The sequence below is a fragment of the Stegodyphus dumicola genome, chromosome 10, assembly GCF_044657685.1.
Source record: "Stegodyphus dumicola isolate Sdum_Otavi_A_Nest chromosome 10, ASM4465768v1".
NCBI lineage: Eukaryota > Metazoa > Arthropoda > Arachnida > Araneae > Eresidae > Stegodyphus > Stegodyphus dumicola.
The window spans coordinates 147180241-147196217 of record NC_140777.1 but is presented as its reverse complement, the minus strand read 5'-3'; the positions used below and the strand labels follow the sequence as shown (position 1 = coordinate 147196217).

Sequence of the window (15977 nt, the reverse complement as noted above, 5' to 3'; positions counted from 1 at the left end):
TTGCCAAACCCATATTTCTAAAAGAATGAAACTATTCAAAATGACGCAATTTCCTCAAAAATCTATCAGCAACAATAAGAAAGGAAAATTGTCGCCAAAATCACATTTTCAAAGATGTGAGATGTGAGAAGTGTACTGGAAGCTTCATTTAAAAAATTTTTTTTAAATACAAAATATTATCATTTTTCCAAAATTCTTTTTGTAAAAGCAGTCGCAAGGATGAAAGTTTAACGTATCCAAAAATCAAAGAAAAATAAACTGTACGTTTTAAGAAATAAACTTTTTTAGAAAAAATCCTGTTGAAAATGTTAAATACGAATTTAATATTTTTATTGATTTGTTAAATAGATTCGTATTTAATTGATTTATTGAAACACGAAATTTATTTTAAGTTCGTAAAATAGCTAAGTGCCTACGTTTCATGACAATGTGAAATATGTACCAAATTTCTTAGCCGTGGGTCTATTAGCTTACGCGCAAGGCGAACAAAAGACACACAGACTCTTTCTTTTATTATATGTAGAGATTCCAGATTTATTGAATTATCTCCTAAAATTACTTTATTATACATAATAACAAGTAAGTATGAGCATGGACTTTTTTTTATGTTGCGATATTCTAACAATATTTATTATGATATAACACATTCACTTATTATGGGAACTTAATTCATGAGCTTTTTGAAAAAAAATTAAGACATTTTAATGATAATTTCAACTAAATAAGACAAACATAAATCAAGATTAGCATTTAAAAAATTTTTATATACAGATATATGTTAAAATACTTATTAAAAAATCTTAAAATTTCTAGCAGCACAAAGCAAATTTAATTTATTTGCACAGTTTTAAACTTACCCCTGCTACAGAATCAGCTAAGCTTCCAAACTGATCCAAAATAACTTTCAGATCCTCTGGATGTGCAACTTCAGTAACATTGATAACAGAAAACATATTATCCATTCCAGTCATCAAGTGAAGCTGGGAGGGAAAAAAATTATGAGCAAATCCACTAAACGAAGAAACTAATGAACATTATATAATGTTATTCATAATTTTGAGAAAGATTTCAAAAATTTTATTAAATAAATTGCACGATGGATCATGGTCATTTTTAAGCTAACAAAGTCTTTTAATGAAAGATTTGATGCCATTTGCTGATAGCAATATGATATTCAATAAATATGTCAAATCACTTTAAGTTTGGGAATATACAAATACCTTGTTCATTTTAACTGCATTACAATAGTTTTGAGCAGAGTTCTGTATGGCAATATGCGTTTCAACATGTGAAATTAGAAAAGGGCATGTGGAATTCTATGAAGGCTGTCAGTGCTCATTTCACTGATCAGAATACATGACATTTTTCTTGTGGGAGTTCTTATCAAAGATATTTTCTTTCACTTCCTTTTAATGTACAGGGTCAGAAATGGTATAATTCTTGAAAACTATGGTTGATCATTGGATTGATGGATCCAACTCATAGGAGTTATCATATCATGGTAGACCAACACCAAACCCAATGCTGGAATGTTCAAAATGTGACATCAATATATGGGCAAGCTGATAAGTATGCAAAAAATGAATTATAACAACACAGATATCCATCATATAAATAAAGATGGATTCATTAAAGCAGTTGCAAAATATATAAAAGTAAACTAGTAATTGCGATGTGTTTCAGTGCATTAAAATTTAGTATCATTTGTGCAATTTATTTGTCATAAATTATTAAAATATTTCACAGAATTAAAAATGAACATATATGTATATATTTATATGCATATCTCTCTCTCTCTCTCTATATATATATATACATATGCATGTATATATATATAATCAAAAGAAAATAATAAATAAAAAAATCTTAAAGGTTTCTGATTTTATATGGGCATTTTTTTCATTTACAGACACATGCACGCTTCTAGAGCGTTTCAGCTAATGCCCCATTGTGCGAAAAATATTTGAAAACAGCATATTTTTAGAATTTCCGATAGACAGTCTCACAGACTGGAGATAAAAATGCTTTATTCTACACAGTGTGTTGCCACTGCTAGCTTTGATATGATTGAGTTCCTTAGTAAAAAATTCATTAAAGCTTAAAAAATATGAAGTAGATAATAAAACAAATTTGAAATTCAAAATCCAGATTTTCATGTTCGGGTGGAGGACTACATTATTAAAAAATTTATGGCTCATTGTTTTTTTACAATGCGAGAAACATACATATATTCGTGCAGATTCTTTATTATTAAGTTTCTTTAAACATATTTGGTCAAAATATTTGGTGGCAACAATTTGAAAAGTGATTTGGGCATTTATCATTTTGCATCGAATGCATTTGTCATCAACTTTGCATTTGTCCACATTAATGGGCTAATAATGGTGACAAATTGACCAACAGAAAAATATAAATCAAAACTGAAACAAAAACAAAACACCATAATAAAATAACATAACAAATAGTTGAAAATTCTTTGATCTTTTTCAAGGAGTAGCCAAAAATGTTTCAACAGAGCCACATTCCTGAATTGTATCTTAATGATTATCATTCTGAATGTGGAACTTTTTTTTTTGTTTTATTTCATGAACTTGTATTGATAATCATCCAGATATAACTCAGAAATATGGCTCTGTTGAAAAATTTTTTGACTGTTTCTTGAAAGAGAATAAAGAATATTTAACTATTTGTTACATTATATTATTGTTTCATTTTGGTTTGAATTTTGATTTACATTCTTCCTATTAGTCAATTTACCACTGTTGTTGATTTAATTATGTCTTAATGATTTAACTATTTAACTAATTTTGCAGCTTACTGTGTGTGAAATTTCTAAATTCTTGTTCGAAACTGAAATGAGCTGAAAATTCTACATGTTATATTTTACTTGTGTGTGTTGGGTAAAATATAAGCATATAGCATTTTCAGTTCTTTCATATCAAAATGTGAATACCTTTCCACTCATATCTGTTGGTCCATTGTCAGCAACTGCACTCAAAGCTCCCCCAAATATCTCAGCATCAGGAAGAGCCTCCATTGGAAGTCTCAATAACTTAGCTATTTCCCTGTTTTTAGCCTGTGTGGGAAGGAAAATTAATAAGAGTGAAATAATGAAAATGTATCAAAATCTAACATGCCTATCTTGTCTTAATATACAGAAGAAAGCACATCAGTATGAAACATAAAACGAAATAAAATCCACCACAGGTTTTGTGATGGCTTTTTTTTTTTTACAATAAAATCTACACATTTCAAGGAAGCTTTGATTTTTGTTTTTGCTTTCCAAAAGAGGGAGAAAACAGAAACTAAAGCATTTAACAGAAATTTTCATGAAAATGGCTGTTATTATGTTGAGTAAAAAATAATTTTACATTTAAAAACTTAATTAAATAATGGATGTCAACCAGTTTCTTTCAATGGTTGCACTTTTTACAGTTTCTTATTACTTATATAAGAGCTCTATCACATTGAATTACATTGGGTTTTAACCAAAGTTTCCTGCCACCGCAAATATCGTCTGCACAAACAGTTCACATTGGCGTGCTTGATCATATTTTGTCAAACGATTTTTGGCATTTGAAAGAAAAAGACTTGCTTTAGAACACTGTGTTGTGAAATTTGTAAAAAAATATCATTAAGGTGTCTGAAATGGAACTGCATGCTACCAGATTAGAACCATCATTTACTTCCAGTTCTGCTGCAAAAAGTCAGCTACAGAATGTCACCAAATCATGTGCATAGCTTTAGATACTAATGTTGCATCATATGACACTGTGGTGCCCAATGTTCAAACACAAGAAATACAACATTCAAGAAGCAGAGTGCTCTGGCAGGGCTGCTGATGCTGATGACGCCCACCTGTGAAAACTTGTAAAAGAAGATCAGCATGCTGCCACTCCAGAGATTGCTAAGGAGTTAGACAGTACAGCCATGTTCATTAGTTGCCCTATGCATCACATAAACTTGACGTACAAGTTCAATCATTGGATACCGCATGAGCTGACTCAAGCAGATAAGAACAGATGCGTTCGGATCTGCCCTAATCTCCTCGAATATCAGTGCAAGGACAAAATTCTGGACCGGATCATCACTTTTGATGAAAAGTGGATTTACTTCAAGAACACAGGCCAGAAAGGGGGTTGGTCTGCACCTGGTGAGCACGTTGGCAGCATCGCAAAGCACAATTAGACTAACAAAAGATCATGCTTTGTATATGGAGAGATTGCCATGGTGTTACTCACAAAGAGTATCTGATAAACAGTAAAACTCTCAACAGCAATGTGTACAGCGAGATGAAAGTCCATGCTGATACTGCTATCAAGGAAAAACGTCGAATTGCAACTGGTACTTTAATTAATGAAATGATCAGGAACTAAGATAGTTCTACCTATTAACATGCATAAAAAGTATTCACTGCTATTTTAAAATATATCATGTTAATTTGTGACTTACTTATTGACTTGCCTTCATATTTTCTGTATACAATTTTGTTTTATGTTCATAGTTTGTGATACAGGTTTATGTAGAGCTAAGTTAGGCACTAGAATTTCATCACTAGTCATACAGACATGGTCTAACTGCACTAACTGTGCAGCTCTGCCCTAATTTTGATGGAGAACTGCCCCAAGAACACATGTGAAGATCTCCCAGTGTATCACTCTACTGATGATAACTGAGACAGCCTAATTAAGCCATACAGCCACTTGTGGTCAGGTGGGTGGGATATCCCCACAAACAGACAAACCACCTTGTTATTTAAATAGCCAATTAAATGCTCCCATTACAAAGCAGTTTGAATACCATAATGTAGTGCAAGAGAACTTTTTTATTTTAGTGCTATTGAGGGATGGTTGCTATTGCATGTGGTATATTGGTTGATCTGAAACAATAATTGAATGAAACAGCCTTCAATATATATAAATAAATTTTATTATACACACAGGAATAAGACTTGTATCGGGAGCATTGTGTAGCGATCCTTCCACTCCAACGGCGCCGGCTAAAAGAGGCTGTGATTCGAGACAGAAGTTGTGACGTAACAGAACAGATGTTGCTGCGCCTCTTGCTGATTGGCTACAGAGTATGGCCCCAGTTACGAAGTCAAGATTACAAATTACATAAATATTTACAATATATGCAGAAAATATTGATATAATAGTGCAATACAGAATATCAAGTACACTATAATAAAAATATACTGTACATGGTATAGATACAGTAGAAACATATGCATAATACAAAACGTTATAGTACAGGTTTCTACTCAGGGAATATAGTCTGTGACTAAATGCTTTGGAAATCGGATTTTACCACCACTTTTAGTGGTAGACGTTTTATTAAGGCATAGTGGGAATGGAGTTGAAACTGGAGGTAAAGATGAGGTACGAGTAATGCCATCTGGCAGGAGGTAAGCAGGTTTTATGCGATCAAGATAAGGCAAACCAACCTCATGCACTGCTGCACTTCTCAGAGATGCTACTAGATAGTGAAGTGACACAAGCAGGCGCTCACATACCAAACAGCATGCAGCAAGTTTATGACACCACAAAATCCTTACACCACCAAACTTGAACGGGTCACCTGTATTTTAAGTATCCCTCCCATTCTACATGGATACAATACACTTACAAACATTCCTGCCTTTTCTGGGATTTGAATCCCAGGGTAAATAATATGGCAACCAGCATCACAAAAACTATACCAATCAAGGCATTGATGGTTTTTGACAGTAATTTTTCCATTATTCCTAAAAAAAAATTTTTTTATTTATTATTATTATTTTTTTTTTTTTTTTAAGACAAGGCTCAAATAATTCACAACCTGGTTATCAGTCACCATTTAATTTAAGTTAATGGTAGTAGAAATCAAGCACAAAATAAATGGATAAAGAGAAATTGTGAAACATATTTGCATAAATCAAAGACAATCAAAAGTTGTGTTGTTTTCATGCTCAAATTTTGAAAAATTTGCCAAATTTTTGCTTTGACATTTTTTAAAGCTATCCCATAATAATCTTTAAGCTACACTATAGCAGTACAGTAATAGACAGACTGAAAAAATAAAAAGAACTCCAGCTAATCCAAAAGATGTGTTAAGTAACACACAAATATGCATGGATAAGCAGAAAATACTAATAAACAGAAAATTTACATAAAAAATGCTCCAATATATGTTAGCAAAGAATAAAATCTTTTAAGATATTTTACATAAATATTATATACAGGAAAAACACATAAGAGGAATTGCTAATTAAAATTAACTGAAAATAACAAAACAGTATAATAGTTAAAAATGTGAGAAAGCTAATTAATTTAATGCACAAGATTATAACTGATATGCAAGACAGACCTTTGCATCTTTGTCTTGTTCCTTCTCCCATATTTCTGTAAGCATTTCATAAATTTCCTCCCTCGCCTGAGGAGTGAAATAACTGCTGTCGATTCCTTCTAATTGCAAGTATTCTTCCCACTTTCTGTCAACCTCAGCATCACTAACTCCATCTTGAATGTAAGACAGAAAACAGGAATAATCACTTAAGGTTTTAAGAGGAGACAAATTAAAAATATATTTAATTACAATATTTTACTTTATGCAGTATGAAAAGTTAAAACAGAGGCTTTACATTTAGAATATCATTTATGACATAAAAATTAATTAAGGTATTAAAGAAAATGAAAACAAAACTTTAGTGAGAATATTTTTTTATCTCTCTCATAAAATACATCAATAAACATTTGAAACTATTCTTTCAGTGCATGTTTATAAACTATACCACACTCATAATTAAAAATGCCAAATAACAGCTACACAGACATAGATGTACTAGCTATCTTCAGTTAGCAAAATATATTATACAGAGGCTTACAAAAATGATCGAGCACATTGAATTTCTATATTCTTTAATGAATAAAAAAAACAAAAATAAAATAAAACAAAAAATATAAAATTTGAAAGTTTTCAAATTTTATATTTTTGAAAGTTTTCAAATTTTACAAAGTTTTCAAAGTTTTTAAATTTTACATTACAAATAAAGGGGCGCTTTCTTTAATGCTTTGTGTGTTACCTTTATTTATTAAATATCATGTTCTTCACACTTAAACCATAAAATTCAGTTCAACAGCAACACCACAAAATTAATTTTTAAATGAGAATACTTTTAGAATTTGCGATACACAGTCTCGCACGCTAGAGATGAAAATATTTTTTTTTTTCATACAGTGTTGCCACTGTTTGCTTTTAAATCATTGAGTTTCTTAATCAAAAATTCATTGAAGTTTTACAAAATATGAAATAGGTAATAAAAGAAATTCCAAATGTGGGCTTCCAGATGCCCATATTTGGGTGGAAATCTACGTTATTCAAAATTTGATTGCTCTAGGTACCATTGTTTTATCACAGTGTGAGAAACATACATTTATGTAGATTCTTCATTATTTAACTTCTTTAAATATAATGCATGGCTCTAATATTTAGTGGCAGCAATTTGAAAAGTGAATCGACATTTATAGTTTTCAATGCATAGTACCAAAATGAAATTAATAGCCCTTCTGGGCTAATGTGCTTTGGGCTAACAAAAAAAAAAAAAAAGGCTTATATTTTGATTATATATAAACTCAATATTTTGTACAGCAAATACATATTTGAAAGGATGAAAATTAAATTCAAAAATCAGTATTGTTTGTTTAATAAAGAAAAATATTCTCACAAAACGAATCGGACACTTTCAGCAACAGACAAAAATGACAAAAACTTATATTGTTTTTGCTTCTTAATATTTTGTGGGATTACCTTTACACTTCATCACTTCATTTAATCTTTTGGGCATTGTCTCCACAAGTTTTTTGTTGTTGTTGTTGGACTTATTTTATGCCACTCCTCTTGAATTACTGCTTTCAGTTGCTGCCGCGAAGATATGCTCTGTTTTTGAATTTTTGATTCTAGTTTCTGCCAAATATGTTCAACATGATTAAGATATGGCAATTGGCTTCAATTACTTCTGAACACTTATGTAAAAGCCAGAGTCTAACACTGCAGTATGCTTTGGATCATTGTCCTGGTAGAATTTAAAACTATTTTGTATATTAAGTTTTTGTGCTGAAGATACCAAATTTCACTTCAGGATGTCAAGGTACTTACACTGATCCATAATACCATGCGTAAACTCTGTATTGCCAATACTGGAATGAGCCATAGGTCCTCATAACTTAACTCCTCTTCTGCTGTGTTTAACACTTGGTTTTGTTTCTGAAATTTTTCTTTGGATTTTCTCCACACCAGCACTTGTCTATTTAATCCAAAGATGTTATATTTCCTTTCATCAGCAAACAACACTTTTTTTTCCAGTAGTCTGGTGTCTTTCACTTCATCAATTTTGCAAAAGCAAGTCAAAGTTTTCAAGTTTTTTACTGAAGTAAAATTTTCTTCCTGCCACTCACCACTGATATCCTGCAGATTGCATTAATCTTCTTACAGTTTCTGGATTTATGCATATTCCATGTAATTCATAAAGTTCTGCAACAAGTTTAGGAGCATTCAATCTTGGATTTATATATATATATATTCCTTAGAATAAAGCATTTCATTCCATCAGATAACTTAGATGGTCTTCCAGGTATTCTTTTGTTTTGAATACGATTATGTTTTTTATAAAGCTTAATAATATAAAAACCTGTATAATTACTTAAATTAAGTAAATAGGCAATTTTTCTAACACATTTCCCTTTCTTTTGATCCAAATTAATAACTAATCTGTGAGTTACTAATGTTGTTTGCTCTCGTGAACGAGCCATTGCAGGAAAATATTAAAATAACGAATATTTTCTAAAAAGAAAATTCAAATTATAAAAGCAAATGATTTTTAGAGTTTTCCCTAGCTTCTTTATCCAAACTAATTCCATAAAATTTCATTTTTTATTTATTGCAAACTATTTTAATTAGAAATTATGAAAATGTCCGATTAATTTTGTGGTATCTTCTTTTTTTTTTTTTTTTTTTTTTTTTCCATATCAGCCTAAAACATTATTTTTAAAATTTACTATTTAATTTTTTTAGATTTATTTAGTATAAAATGAGAGCTAAGAAAATATGCATTCAAAAGGAAAGTGTTCTTTATAGTTTTATTTCAAAGCTTTTCTCCTATTCCTTAATAAAATAAAACAATTATAGTGACCAATCATTTTTGTGAGACATTGTATATGCAGAGTTTTGAAATATTGCAATTTATTTTTTTATTCAGATAAATTTCAGATCACAAACAACTCACAAAATAAAAACACTCATATGATTTACTCTACAGGTTACCATATTATCTCTTACCAAAAAATCCAGTTTGATTTTTTTGCCTTCGGTACTCCATAAGTATTGAGTTTTTAGCAATAACAACTTGAGAAGCCAGAGACATTTTTCCTTCAGCAAGACATCTGTCAAAAAATCTCTTTTCTTCATACTCTTCCAGCTCTTCCTCAGTAGGTAAAGATGTCTGAATTTTAAATAAAATGTGAAATTTAAAATAAATTTCTAAAACTATTTAAAAAGTATAGCTATTACTTTCCACTGAATTAATTATCTTTCAAATCCATTTCTAAAGATTACACTACTTTTGAATGTAATCATGTTTTATAGAATTTTCATAAATTTCAAATTTTATAAAATGATATTTTCTTTCCAAAATAAAATAAATTAAATAACAAAGTAAAGTTATCAATACAGATCTCCTTTAGAAAAATGTGTTGCAATTATTCTTAGATAATAATGAAAGCAGATCACACATATACACAATGTTAACTACAGACATACATGTGTTATTATAATAAAATAAATTAAATAACAAAGTAAAGTTATCAATACAGATCTCCTTTAGAAAAATGTGTTGCAATTATTCTTAGATAATAATGAAAGCAGATTACACATATAAACAATGTTAACTATTGACATACATGTGTTATTATATATGCTAACATAATATTAAACAAAATAAGCAATCCACTAAAAGCTGTAATAACTTTAGTATAATATAGCAAAGAATAAAATTCATAATTATTTTAACTAGAACTTGATATTTCAAAGTAATAAAGATGTAGTGGGGTAGTTCTGGCTGACCTGAAGAGATTATAATTGTTTTTTTCCCCTTTACTATTTGTGCATATATACAGGGTGAGCCTAAGTTGTTTTTACACAATAAAAGGGATGATAGTACTCATTCAAACAAACAATAATTACCATGGAACATAGGGTCACACTCCACTCCAAGAGGCAGACAAGAATGAAATTAAAAATCCAACATGAATTTATAACAGTGTTGGGAAAGCAAATGAATGATAACAAAAGTAGCACAATCTGATTTATTGATCACAGAAAAACTCACAGCAAGTGCTCAAAGTGGCGGCCATATGTGTTGTTGCACAGTTCACACAGGTGAATGAATAACTGGCACATCCTCTTGAAGATTTCTGGTGTGTTAATTTTGTCTGCAGCAACAATGATTCTCACTGCAACATCTACAGCCGAGTCCATACACTAAAGTCTATATACAGTCTCATAAGCTAAAGATTTTATGTGCACCCCCCAGAAGAAAAAGTCCATTGGGTTGATGTCTGGTGAATGAGGAGAACAAGCTACAGGTCTGCCATGTCTGATCCATCATGCGGCATATTCACTTTTCTCAGAGTGGAATGCGAATGTATGTGCCATACATACAGAATGTATGAATGATAATTATTATTCACCTGGATAAATACTATCGCCTCTCTTATTTTGTTAAAAACAATTTAGACTAACCCTGTATATACATGTACACATACATAGAATCACATATTTTTGTTTAAAACAAAATTATTCCAAGCTATTTCCACACAATATGCTGCTGAAAGTTAATCAGTAGACAAAATGTAAGAAATTTAGAACCAGTTCCACAAAGGCCAAAAAAGAATGGAAATACAATAACATTAATTTCAAAATTTCCTATAAATATGTAAAATCAAACGGAGAAGAATTAAAGAAATGCAGAAACCCCTAAAAATACAAAAACCATAAAAATAAATATATAGGAAGAGGAATGCGATCAAATCTGATATAAAGTTATCAAGAAGAGATACATCAGACTCAACTGAACCCCTTTTCCTCTAAAACCACTGTATTTCTCTTATTCAAAATTAGTTGATGAACCCAAAATTTTTGGGTGAACTGTTATAATTATATAATTTAGGATGGTTCATCAGCTAATTTTGGATAACAGAAATGCAGTGATTTTAGTAGAAAAGGGGTTCAATTTAGTCTGGTGTATCTCCTCTTGATAACATTATATCAGATTTGATCGCATTTATCTTCCTATGTATTTATTTTTGTGGTTTTTGTATTTGGGGGGGAGGGTTGTATTTAATGGTAATGAGTTTCACTTCTTTTTAGTCTTTGTGGAACTGGTTCTTAAATTTCTTACTTTTTGTTTATACAATACACACACATATAAGTAGGTCTGTCTGTATGTATATGTAAATCTATAGTTATGATTGGGCTCACAAAATTTATTTTAGAAAATAAAAATTTTTAAACATAACACTACAATTTTGTTAACATTTTATTTGTGTAAAATTGCAAATAAACATTGAAGAAAGTTCATCTGTGCTTCTCTTATATATGTTCTTCTAACTACCAGGCCTTTCAGTGTGTGTGTGTGGGGAGGGAACATGCACCCACATTAGAAAAGTTTATTCAGCATTTTTTGCAAATAAATAAGTAGGAATTTCATATCTTGATGACTTATTATAAAGGCATTACAACGACAAGCGAAAAATTACTATTTTGATATGAAGAACTGAAAACACTGAACATTATCTTTTACAGAAAGAAAGAAAATGTTTAACATTTATGTTATTTTATATTGAATAAAATATTCTCAATACAGTAATAAAATACAACACACTGAATTAGCATCCTTTAAATATGCTTCTTCTTCATCTTCAGACTGAGTTTGTCAGATAGCAGGCACCTCTGCTAAATAGCATTTTCTGCCAAACGCACCAAACCCAATGCTTCCTAGCTCCATTTGTTTGGGTCACCCACTTTGTGTATAAAGCCTTACAGTAGCTTCTTTTAAGGATTAGAAAGCTATTATTTTATACAGTATGATAGCAGATTACAAGATTTCAATTTAAAAAGTAGATTATCAGTGTTTATCAAACTGAAGTTGAATAGCATACTTATTAATATCAACTCATGAAGAAATAATTAAAATTAATATATCACATAAATAAATCATTAGGCTTAGTTAAACATACAACTCAACCAGAAGACGACAGAAATTTAATTATGAAACATATTTAATGTGTATTACTGAAAAGTTTGCAGCACTGTACATAGTAACGGCCCCAAGGAAATCCCCAATAGTGCACCAAACTTCTAAATCTCCATATGGTAACACAACTTGTACTCTTGTTTTCAATCCATATGAAAGACGTAATGAATCTTCTCCATATTTTACTGAAACATAAAGATAAATACCTAAATTAAGCTAACTCTTAATTTCTTTCAGTAAACATAAATATATACAAAATGTTATTTAAATATTTGTAACTTTGGAATAGTTAAACTGTTATAATTAAAGTAATATTGAAATTCAAGTAATCACAAATATAAATAGAAAATTAAGCATTCTGAACACTGAAAAAATATAATTTTGAAAGTATTTTTACTAAATATTTATTATCAATAACCAAATTCTAACACATTCTCAGAACAGTAGCGAAACTAGTTCTACAGTCCTGAGAATCTTGAACATGAATATAAACATCAACATTTGAATGTAAATATTATTAAATGACACATTTCACATTTTTTTATTATGCAGTTTAAAAAAATATGAAACGTAATAGAATAAGAAACGAGAAAAGTTTAAACATATAAAATGTTTTAAAAATTGCATTTTAATTCATGAGAAAGAGTTATTAAATTAAAATACTTTCAAATGCTGCTACTTTTATCATGCTCGCTTTTGTACAAATACCTAATGTCTAGTAGTAATATTTGAATATTGTGATGGTGAGGCACCATCATGAATGTGAGAATACAATTTTCTCACTTATATATAAAAAAAAAAGGTACTTGGATATTAACCACTACCCGCACGTACACCACCAACAATACCATGCAATTCTGTTTCCATTCAAGTATTCCACATCTTAAAAGCTATTCCATAAGCTTCTAAAAAACAGTTTTTTATGTCCTTTCCTTGTTAGTATGCTCTTTTTTACTTTTGGGGCTAAGGCAAAGTGAGGATGGCTTCCCTTAGCACCAACTGCAAGAGTTCCATTGCAAAATTATGCTTGCATTGCATAATCTTTTTATAACTCTTTTCCACAGAAAGATATGAGTACAATACTTTTTTTCTCCCATTCCAATTTTAACTGTACTTTTTATCATGCATATAGTAATAGCATTACTGAAAAATGAAGCAGAAGCAAGCCATTATTTCTAGGCATAATGGTATTTTGCCAAAAACTTGCGAGTACTCTAATTTTCTTGCAATGAAACTTTATATGACAAAGAATGTGTGATGGAAATATAGTGTCAACAACTGCTGACAAAATATTAACACATGTTTAATTATATTAATATTAATTTAATATTTGTTCAATGTGTTGTTTTACCTTAATTGTTGACAAAATATAAGAATAAGAACTGGAAATTGATTCAACAGAATTAATTTCCTTTTTTGTTTAGCAGAATTTGTATGATAGTAGAGAGAGCTATCAGGAAAAAGAACAATGTGATGCCATTTTTAATGCAATTGTTAAACAAACTTCCAGGTAAAAAAAAAAAAAAAAAATTTGAAAGGATTCAGATTTTAATGTCACACTAGAGGGTTTGTCAAGGTTTTTATGCTCTAGTTGCACTGCGAATGAATTCATCCCATGCATGTGATTTTGGCAAAATAAACACTGGCAGCCAGAAAATGAAAGACGTGTTGTTTAAATTTTGAAGAAAGCACTAACAGCAACTGACTTTCTTGTCCCCCCTTTCCAAAAACCTAAAAGTCTCCATGTGGCATTCCAACTAGAGAAAGATGATACCACTAGGATTTGGATAACTGGCTCTTATCCTAATTACTCTTAAAGTGGAGTTAGAATGTAAAGAATTAAAGCATTATTCCCAAGTGTGACCTTTAAGGTGCAGTGGATAACAGATCTAAATATGAAATGAAAAAAATATGATTCAGTACTCAGTGAGGGTATGGCAATTTTTTCATATTTCTCACTCACATCTAATGGATTCTGCAGTATTAATATGAAATATGAGCAAATAAGCTCTAAAAGTACTGCCATTTCTCTAAAAACTATCATAAAAACAAGCAACTACTCAAATTCAGGAGTATCTGCTGAACATAGTTTATAAAACAATTTATTATAATCCAGTTTAGATGAAACATTCTTTTGTACTAACTGTACTAACAGTTACAATTCGTCTCTACTTTCTGTAATTAGCAACTAATGGATCATTTGCAGCAGATATAAATTCAATGTGTCAGATACTTGTCTTCCCTTTTAAGCTTTTAGAGCCATTCCATCTGAGCCTTCAGTCTCTGATATTGGTTCTGTTATAATTTGTATCTGTCATGTGCCAACACAGATTAATCACAGATATTCTTTAATATGGCTGTATAATAACTTGGATTACAGTCTCCATGGTAAAATATTTGTTTTTAATCATTAAATGATGTTTATTTCAGACTCATTAAATGATTAAAATGAAAAAATAATGAAATGAATAAATAATTATAAAACAAACTTATTTAGGGATGTTTGTTTTATACTTATTTATTCATTTCTGCTGACCCTTATATCACATAATTTTAGTTTCAAGTGACAATTTTTCTGATGATTACTTGTAATTTTACTAGCTTCCCATATTGGTAGAAAATTTCTATTGGTAGAAAATTTCCAGCTGATTATTTCCTTCAACAGGAAATATTTCATAAATAGCAGCTGTAAATTAAAGTTGTCTTTGATGCTGTATAACTTATCTTAGTATCTATTTTTTTAACTTTAATAAAATCCCTCATTTCATTTGTACAAGTTATAAATATTTCATATTAATAAATCAGAATATCTTTTATAAGTATTCTATTCACTAAATTAAGAGTACTCTTAATACAATCTCACAGTTATCCAGCTAATTTATCTCACAAATAAGAACTTCATTTTCACTTCTGCTATAATTTCTATATATGCTATGTCTACTGTTATGAAATGTGAAACCAAAATATTCAATGTTTCATGACTATTTTAATAAAATACTTTTGCATTCTATATTGATTTGTTGAATGAGAATAAGAGAATAATGGTTTGATAAATTAATTTTCTGCGATTTCCATTTCCTTCTTATCATAAAAACTGGTCAGTTGGCTAATTGTTATGGTGTAAGGATATTTGTCTTAGAAGGCCTATCATAATGGAGGACTTTTAAAGGAAAATTGACTCATACTTGCATTCTCTGCATTGAGCTACTTTATTAAAACATCTTTTTCAGGAAGGACCAAATCATCTGCATGAAGTCTGCACGAAATGCCTACCACTTCCACCAACACCTTTGTGAGCACATTTTTATAAACACAATTATAATATTTGTAACTCCTCTCTCATGGTTTGAATCAGTTTATAAGCATTGTCTACAGACTTTACTAAGCTGCATCAAAGTTCTGTAAAAATAATGTAACAAAATTCCATTAAAGTGTGCAAAATAATATATTTTAAAAACTAAACTAACAGTTATCCTTTTACTGTCTCTTTGTTTAACATCTTAAGTGCCATGTGCATTACCAATGATTCACAATGACCTTACTTTTCGGAATCATGTGCATTGAATGTGATTCACAGCTTTTGTATTAGTGTCATGCGAGTCATCAGTGCTTTATAAATACACAGCTTTGTATGGTTAACATTATTTCTGTGGAGTTAGAAAGTTGCTCTGTATCTCACAGCTCTCTG

General features: G+C 30.1%; 1 protein-coding gene across 1 annotated transcript in view; it reads right to left on the bottom strand.

Annotated features, from left to right (window-relative positions):
• Window positions 1-15977, bottom strand: part of LOC118197714 (uncharacterized) — a 232343-nt gene that overhangs the window by 70217 nt on the left and 146149 nt on the right. Inside the window, exons 23-27 of the mRNA XM_085825691.1 lie at window positions 12329-12474; window positions 9316-9478; window positions 6349-6500; window positions 2954-3076; window positions 858-980 (exon numbers count right to left, since the gene is read on the bottom strand). Of these exons, the coding sequence (XP_085681817.1) occupies window positions 858-980; window positions 2954-3076; window positions 6349-6500; window positions 9316-9478; window positions 12329-12474 (707 nt within the window). The remainder of the gene's footprint in view (window positions 1-857; window positions 981-2953; window positions 3077-6348; window positions 6501-9315; window positions 9479-12328; window positions 12475-15977) is intronic.